Source organism: Platichthys flesus, chromosome 4, assembly GCF_949316205.1.
Source record: "Platichthys flesus chromosome 4, fPlaFle2.1, whole genome shotgun sequence".
Taxonomy (NCBI): Eukaryota; Metazoa; Chordata; class Actinopteri; order Pleuronectiformes; family Pleuronectidae; genus Platichthys; species Platichthys flesus.
Window position 1 is genome coordinate 7,963,517 of NC_084948.1, and position 9,553 is coordinate 7,973,069.

A 9,553-nucleotide genomic window follows, 5' to 3' on the forward strand; every position below is an offset into this window, starting at 1 on the left:
CTGTCATCTTAAGAAGCTTAAATCAAACTTACAGCAGAGTGACAGGCAGAGTGCCTGGAGGTCCTACCCTCCACGTGGCCTCCAAGCAACAGGTCAGCTGCCCTAAGCAACTTGAACCCAGATGAATATCCCGCCGATGCTGGCTCATTTCTTTGCACGCTCTCCCTATGTGCCTGTGTTTTGGCATGAACAAGTTGCACGGTATGCCAGGTGCCTTGTTCCCTTTTGTTTACTACATGTCCAAACCCCACACACATTAACAGGTGGACAGGCTTGTTGACAAAGCCTTGGACATCCACAGAGTAACTTTCTCAGGGAGAGCTGGGACAGCTGAAGTCAGGCCAGCTGCTGGCAAGGCTGCAAGGGGGCTTTAAACATTGCACTCTGGGATGGGACCAGGTCAGTTTAGCTGCTTTTTTTATTTGTGGACACAGGTTAGCTTGTGTCCAGAAAGAAACTGCCATCTCTTGATCAGTGATCAATACACCTATGATGGAGAGGATTACCAGCTATTCATCTACCACAACACTACAGATGATGGCAGTTTTTAAGGCACTTTAAATCAACGAGAGGGAGAGAGGCTGTGAGATTAGCTATTTAGTGAACTGTCTTAATCTGTGTCTGTCTGGCGTCCATAAAAAGACTGGACCCAGCCTGAAGGATTTGGAGTTGTAGGCGACGTGACGAATCAGTACGTGGCTGAGAGTTGACCACAGCGCACTCAGAGGATACCGGGGAGCGGCAGGTCCTGAACCGCACGTCACTCACACATACCCATAATGTCTTTTTATTAGCCAACTGCTCTATAAATTCAACGGACGATATGGGCAGAAACCACGGCTAGCATGGCTTCTTTAAATCGGCATTAACACAATACAAATAAAGTTGTCAACTTCTGGTCTGAGCTACGCCTGTTCGCGGTAACCTCTGAAGCGTCTCCACGCTGAGAGGTGCAATCTAATGAGTAACAGGGAGAAGGTCAAGTGTTAACGCGGTAATGGCGTCTAAGAAACAGACCATTTTAACGTTAAAAACACGCAGACCTCCGCAGTGACTGTCAGTGATTTGTCGTAGCCCTCGATCGCGTGTTTTCACGCGTAAATCCGTTGCTAACCGGCAGCACAGCGTTAAATTCTTCTATTCTTGAATGGAATCTGGTGAAGCGCTATCGCCATATGGTACACATCAAGTCACTTATGCTGCAAATCCCACAGCAGAAACTTTCCAGAGACACAACCCGTTCGCCAGTAACAGTGAACAGATAGCATCAGCACGGGGGAGCTAACAGAACGTGGACAGCCGCTGGTTCAGGTGTTCAGGAGGGAAACTTACCTTAAAAACAGCCGAGGTCCAACACGGTCTCTTCTCTCACTGGGCTCGTATCGTCCACACAGCGGCGTGGAGGTTTGTGAGTCCGCCGGTGACTGGTGTGTGTGTGTGTGTGTGTGTGTGTCTGACAGAGGAGGGTGCCGCTGAGGGTGTGTGTGTGAGAAAGAGAGTGACTGAGTCCTGCGGGGTTTCTCCCTCCGGACCCTCCCACAGCAGCGCCTCCACCGCGGGCTCTGGCCGCCTGTCACCGCCGAGGCTTCCCTCCAGACCGCCGCCCCTCAAGAGGACCGCACCCCCTCCGCCTCTGGTGGTCCACCGGCCCAGCCGCAGCCACTCCACACTGTATGTACTGGTGTTAATGTGAACAACTATGGAAGTGTGTGAGGGTTTCAATGTGACTTCAGCCTCCTATGGGAGTGCTGTGGTCGTGTCCACCTTCCCCTTCTTTCACTGCCCTGCTGCACCACCAGGAAGTTCAGCGACACGTCCCACTTCCCCAGCGAGGGTGGAATTCAGCTGTGATCGGTTATTTTACTGCAAAATGGACGATAAAGCCTTCGGAGTCTGATGCGAGGCTAATGTGGAACAATAATATACACGTAGGAGAGTTAGTGCATGTGTGTGTGTGCTGGGGGGGGGGTAACAATCTTCACACACGGAAGTTAAACTCTATTCAAATATGTCCACATTTACTTTTTGTTACCCATTCGCAAACTTGCACACGAGGCTGGACATGAGTGACAACCCCACGTTATATCAGGAGAAGTCGGAGGAAATAACGTCATCAATGAGCGTTTAAAAAAAAAAAAAAAAAAATTCATTCATTAATTCACGAGTCTACCTCTTCCACATGCAGATGTCATCCAGCTGTGAATTACACCACAGTGCCAAACTGAAGTGCGAAGGTTGCGAGAATCTGTGCCACAATAACCAGTGACCTCAGTTTGGAAGAGTTCTCATCCCCTCTGCTGTTACAAGAGGCGTCACTGCACCCCCTGCCGCTGCGGACTGAGTGACACACTCACTGATGATGTGAGCGTGAGGCAAAATGTTGAAACTGTGAGCTGAGAAGTCATTTTTAATTTTCAATAAGTTAACAGCTTTATATCCCTATAAAATGTCCTTTAAAAATACTCTAAAGCTTTTATTCTTGTCTACTTACTGGAGGCATGTGAAGGAGGTCATTGGGGTCATGCACCATGATATCAATCACTGTAATTCTCAATGACAGAAAAAGTGGGATCATAAATTTAACTCTCATTATTCCCTTTTCTAATTATTCGATTTTTAACATTTTAATGCTTGTCTAATTATCTGTTTTTCTGTTATTAGTCAGGATTACGCAAAAACTAGTTGACAGATTTCAACGAAACTGGGTTAGGGGTTAGGGCCTAACCCCTAACCCAGTTTCGTTTGGGGTGGATCTGTATTACAGGGTGGATCACTTTCTATAATATGTGATATAGGGCGTTTTTCAGCATTGTATGGATTTCTCAGAGGATAACGCATGTTTATGGGACTGATATTCATAAGACTGCAGATCCAAATAAAAATCCGGATCTATTGAATTTAAATCTGGTTCTATAAAGAAACTGTTGGGGGCTATCTCAGTGGCATTCTAGTTAAATTATGTTTTGCTGTTATTTTATTTCTAATGACTCATCTATCCAGCATTTACTTTTATCGGCCTAAAATAATAAATCACATTCAAAAAGCAATGTAACAACGTGCAACTCTTTAAATTTAGACTGGAACGCTTGTTGCTAGGCACTACAGCCATGACCTCAGTGACATTAATGACAGATTGCATCCTCGTTGTACGTCAGTGTGGTATGTCCAGAATGAAACAGAAGGAAATACTTCACTGCAGCGCGTCTGTCATCCCGGACACGGTTGCAGACTAACACAACTTGTGTCATGCTCATGTGAAGGTGACCTCACCCTGCTAAGCTGGCTGTCAATGTCCCAGCTGAAGTGCAATAGGTCCACACTGCCGGAGGGTGGGGTGATTGATTCAGCGACCCACAACCAATGGCATTCACAGAAAAACAAACACACACAGACGCAGGCACACACACACACAAACACACACACACACACACACACACACACACACATACGCACACACAGGTTGTATCCTGTTGACAAGGCAATGTCAGACAGACAGACTGTACTGGAAGGGAATGGCCGGTCATGACGCCGACCCCTCCCGACCTCTTCTTCCAAATCTTTATCATTCCCACTGTACTTCTGACAAAGCAAGACCAGGAAACACTGCCAGAACTTAGCCAAACAAATAAAATGTTTCCTCTTGTTTTTGAGTCAGTTACCTCAAAAGCAGATATAAATTCCCCTACTAACCAGAACCCCACGTGACTTCAACGTTCATCATATTTCTTTGAATAATATAATAAATAATGCAGGGAGACAGAAAGAGTGAAATCCAAACTTGCACAATGCACACACACACACGCACTCACACACACACACACTCACACACACACACACACACACACACACACACAAACACACACACACACACACACACACACACACAGACACACACACACATCCAAACGTACAGGGTGATTTGACCTTGTAGGAATGTAGGAAGGAGGGAAAAAGTGATGCTGTGTACTGGAATGTCTTTGTCGCTTCCTCCACGTCCAGGCTACAGTACATTCCACAACTCCCCAATCATCGCTTACCAGCAAACAGCAGGTTGCATTAACCACGCCACATTCCTCTCACTATACATCCTAATCAAGTGTCGGCCAACGCTAAACTGTACCAAATGGTACCCTCTACCACGGGAGGTACAGAGAGCCCACTCCCTTCATTCCTTACATACTGTTCATATAAATATCAGATATCAGCTGTCTTTATTACTTCTATATGAGGCAAGAAAACATACAGTGTGTGGCACATGTTAAAATGTTTTATAGCAACTGATTTATGTTATATGTTCCTGCATGGACACATTAGTGAGGTTATAAGTAAACCATAACACGCCAACCAAATGTCCACATTAAAATGTGAGTACTTCTAACTTTAGATGGTGAAAACCAAAACCTGCGGCAGTAGAGACGACAGAGTGATTAAATCTGACCTTCCCTGCCTGGTTTACACACATGTCTGTTCAATCCTTTCAATCAAACTCCAATGCTCATAATGGAGGAAATGCCCTGTAGCGAGCTTGGGCAAAGTAGAGTGTGTCTGTTACCACACCTACCACTTCAACCCAGTATAAACGCCACTTGGGGGCAGTGGAAACAAGCTGTAAACTTATATTAAGGCACTGACACAGTATCACTTGTCTAGATATGGCCAAGTTGTGAGTTTACGGTTGCCTTTCAGCAGAAGGATCGGCACTGGCATTCATTTCATTTGGAGTTTCATAATGGAAGTTAAAACTACATACAAGTATCTTTTAGCAGCTAAAGGCTACACTCTGTTCTTGAGCTAGTCGCTAACTTTGTTAACTGTTAAAAAACTGTTAAAAAACTGCACCTACTCTACAGGGGAACTGCAGAGTTAGTGCTATAATATCACCAACAGGAGGCCTCCTTTCTACATACAGAAGGCTACAAGCTAATGGACCCATTGTTGATATATATTGATCACATAAAATTCAATAGTTCACGCACTGAAAGTATCTTCCAGTGACATTGAATTTCTGTGTTTAGTCACTAATGTTGTTCATTAAACTGTGTAAAAAAGAAAAACCCAACAATAATGTGGACCCATCAATTCATTGTGCATTTACCAAAGTATGCTTCAAGTTTGACACCTTTAATGTGGAATTAAGAAATGCTTCTTATCTTGCATATGTAACTCTTGCCTGCAGGAGTCATACTTATCAATGTTGCACGGTTTAGGACTTTTCATAAATTACTAATAAAGTAATACAATAAAGTTTGTATAACAAGGAGATTTAACCCTTTAAAAGTAATGAACTCTGGAAAAACGCCTCTTATTATTCTGGGAGCACTGCTTTAATCAGATTTAAATGGTAACAGTGTAATTTGAAGCATTATACCAATTTTTAAATGTGCTCATGTTTTCCAACATCATCCCCATGGACGCTGATTCATATAAAGTCAACTGTGCCAGCCTTCATTTCTACCCTCTGAGCCCTGTATAGATCCACTGAACTGGGGGACGAGTCGGGAATCTCGGACTCCAGATGTGGACACTGTGTGTGAACTGACCTTGCAGTGGTGGCAGCAGTTTTCTCCATTTTTCCCTGGAGAATAGATTATTTCCCCTGTCGGGATAAGATGGATCGTCAGTTCCATCATTGTTCCTGCTTTTCTTTTCTTCCTCTTCCCGTCCTTTTTTATTTCGTTTACAAAAAAAGAAGGGATTCTGTCTTTCTGTTCTTTCCCAACAGATGAGACAGATGAAAAGTATTACACCTCTCCCCTCAGGTCCGTGGGCAAATCCTTGGTTCAGGGCAGAGTGAATGTGCCAAGAAGACCATCCAGAGGCAAATCTGAAAAAGCACAAATGGGACACTTTTACTCTCATCAGATTTATGCAAAAATAAATCTAAAAATCTCTCCCTACATGCATATGAAGAGAGGCGGGTTGTCTTTTGATTGGGGGCTCTTACCTTAGGATTAAAAGAGTGGAGAGTAATGATTGGAGCTTCTTAGCTGTGGCGTAGGGGTGTTACCTGTTGCAGAGCGAAGTGTCTCAGTGAAGCCAGCTTCCCCTCACTGCTGCCAGAGGATGTTGCCTCTCTGGCTGAGGGATCATGGGGAGGATATGGAGCTTAGCCTAGCTCGAGATGGATGTCACATGCAGAGGATATGTGTCTTTTGTCTTACTGCAGTGTGTGTGTGATTGTGTGTGTGCGTTAGAGGATAAAAGAGTGTGCTCATAGTGTGTGTCTTAAATGAATACTTGCCCTTTTCCTAAACATAAACATGTCTTAATGTCTTTAATTCATATTTTAAGGTGACTGTCCCCACAATGCGAGTAATCCCTGGACCAGACAATACACACCGACACACGCTCATATGCACAAGGCAGGTCTTAGGGAAGAGGTTGCATCCTGTCTGAGACATTCCCAGTACCCACCCAGTAGATTTAGACTCAGTGTGTGTGTGTGTTTGTTTGACGCAGAGCCACATGTGCCTCCCATAGGATGTACAAGCAAGAGACACGCGTATGCACAGCACGCTTTCTAAAAACAAAACAAGCAACTTGTGCTCTCATGGCAGCGTGCTTCCTGTCCCCGAAGACCAGACCAACCAGGTCCTTGACACTGCATTCCTGTTTGCTGAATGTCAGCATACATCCACCTACTTGTATACATTATGTAATGTGACATCTTTGAGAACATCATCATGATTTGTGGGCGGAAGGAGGGAGCTAAAGGAAAAGATTCTTTAGACCTGTGAATCCAAGCGAAGGGGTCAAGACCTCTGAGAGGATTCATGAGATCCATGTGAGGGAGTGTAAGTCCAGTAAAAAGATGGAGCAACAGAAAAACTATTCATATTTTACAATTGGAATATATTTTAGAATCAACTTATTTTACAACCTCTTAAGGTGGCTAAACGTTCATATAAACCAATCTTAGATTAAAGAGTCTTTTGGTTGTTGTTTTTGCTATTGTTGATAGTCCCAAGTAAACATAGGTTTGTGTTAATATAGGTCGACAAAAGCAGAAAACCTGTTTTTCAGTTTTCAATTGCAGGTAAGAGAAGGGAAAAATGATCAGGCTGTTGGAAAAGAGATGAGCTCCAGTTTGGTGTATCAGACTTTTAATTCAAAGTATGTTACAACTATGTGACAACTATCTTATAATGATGGATTGAATTTGACTTTTGACAGTTCGTTCATTTTTGGATGAACCCCCTGAAGCTGCCTGGTCTCTGTCAAATCTGTAATGGAGCTGAATGACGGACTGGCCTTGCTCAACTTTGACTCCCAGTATACTAACTAGGATTCTGGGGGGTGGTTGTGGACATTTAGTGTATTGGCTTCCCCTCCCTTCTCCCTATGTTTTGGTCTCTCTTTATTGTCACTATCCAATAAAGGTAAATACCAAGATAAATGGATTTGAACACATGCATGTGGTGGACCAATGATTTTTTACACAGGATCTTTATTGTATTTTGATATTAAACATTTTATTTTTGTTTTTTGCTGTGACTTTACAGTGTGTTGAATCACTGCAGCATTCATGCTGTAACTGCTGCTTTTTCGAGCAGACCCCATTTCAGCAAATGATTCCCACTTGAGACATATGCATCTTGTCTGAGTGAATAATGAATGAGCAGCAGTATTTAAAAAAAGACACTTGCCTTGAACTTGCACATTCTACAAGCTACAATGTCGGCGGTCTGTCAGGGTGAGTGTGCCACAAGATAAGTGTGTGTTTTGTGTGGAGGGGCATTAGTGGCAAAAGCAGGGAAGTGGCAATGACACACATCCTTTGAACTCTAACCCCAGCTGGAGGCATTCCTGACAGCCGCGTATCAACAGGAAACCTGCAGCCTTGGCACACACAGACACACACACACACACACACACACACACACACACATACACACCCAGTTCTATTTTAAATTAAACACATATTTTGGAGATGACTAACATCCATGATAAGTGCAGATTTTTGTCTTGCTCTTGAATGAAAGTGTAATGACACGAATACAGATTATCTGTTGACAAGTAATACCTTGGGAATATTTTTGACATAGTCCTAAACCTCCAATAGACACAGTGCAAATACAACTGTAACATGTATTTACCATTGATCTGATGTCAAAAACAATCTTAATGGTAATGAATGTGAATGCTGACACAGGTTTGTCTTTGTGAAGAGGAAGCTCTCCCTTACTGTAAATCCATGTCACACAGCGGCTGTAAAAGCATTTTATTTTCCTACCTCCCTGCCCAGATCATCACATCTGTTAAGACTTCTTCCCCTTTTACTTCCTATGGAGAATTACTGGATGACTGAGGTTGCAGGAAAGGATGACAGGTACGATTCAAGGGCAGCACCACAAAGGATTAAGAAGGTATTCCTCAATGGAAAGAAGGTGACTCACGATGAGATGACAGAGGGGGATCCGTCGAGAGATGCTGGAAACACCCTGACACATTGCCTACACACACCCATGTGATTTTCAAGGCCACTACAGGTCGTCTGACATACAAACAGCTGTGATAGCAACAATAATAATCTAATAACAATAACAAGACCATTTTAACCCTTAATTATTATTATTATTATTATTAATAATCCTTGATTATAAGCTGTCTATGTACTATTGCCTTAACTACTAATGGAAAATGTAATCTTTAAGTCATTCTTTGTTTACAGTTAGTCCAATAACTTTGAGCAAAGCCACACATCATTGAATATATTATTCCAGTGTTTGTTCTAAACCTGCCTGTTCATGATGTTCTGTTCTCTTGTCCTGGGTTAAAGCTCTGCAGCTATTTCAGAATATTTCTGTTGTACACTATAATGTCACTTATTTTTGTTTGTGTGCTGGATCTTTGCTGGATGTTGTGTTTATATAAACAGTCTATGGTGCAGAGAGAAGTAAGAAAACTTTGTGTTCACCTGGTTTATCTGCAGTGAAGATTTCATGTTCAGGAAAGTTACACTGAAAGAAACTGGATATGCTATTTACGTGCATGGTTTATGTATAAGTTTGAATGATTTACTTAATTAATACGCTGCTGTAGTTTATCTTTGGACGTAGAAGAAGACAAATTTAACTCGGCCCAGAAAATGAAGGCACAACCCAAGCGTCAAGCCGATGTTGAATGATTCGAGAGAAAGATGTTCCACATAACGTAATTTGTGCAGTTATTAGATTTTGGAAATTGTGGAATCTGGATCTGCAAACGATAAAGCATAAGGACTCCGGTGGAAGAATTGAAGTCAGTATGCTGCATGCTTTATGCATCTCACTGCAGATTTACTGTTGCATTCAGACATTCTGCAAATGGAATGTTGAAGTATATGGAGCAATGTATTTCCTTAACCCTCTCATCTGGGCGGGGCTTCCTTTTCGAGATTTTTTTTGGAATATGGTTGATATGGCAATGGCTCAGCCAAGAGAAGTTCAAGCTGTCCAGGTAATGGATGCTTCTCTGTACCTACACAGGTCAGATGAAATAATGGCCATGCAAGTTTCAAGACATGTAGTACCTTAGTCGTGTGACAAACACATGAGCACAAGAGAAAATTACT

At 42.8% G+C, this 9,553-nt stretch overlaps 1 protein-coding gene across 1 annotated transcript in view; it reads right to left on the reverse strand.

Annotated features, from left to right (window-relative positions):
- LOC133951577 (unconventional myosin-Ic-like) overlaps positions 1–6,037 on the reverse strand; it is a 56,301-nt gene extending 50,264 nt beyond the window's left edge. Inside the window, exons 1-2 of the mRNA XM_062385601.1 lie at positions 5,945–6,037; positions 5,541–5,824 (exon numbers count right to left, since the gene is read on the reverse strand). Coding sequence (XP_062241585.1) covers positions 5,541–5,630 — 90 coding nt within the window. The 5' untranslated portion in view covers positions 5,631–5,824; positions 5,945–6,037. The remainder of the gene's footprint in view (positions 1–5,540; positions 5,825–5,944) is intronic.
- Positions 6,038–9,553: the final 3,516 nt, after the last annotated feature.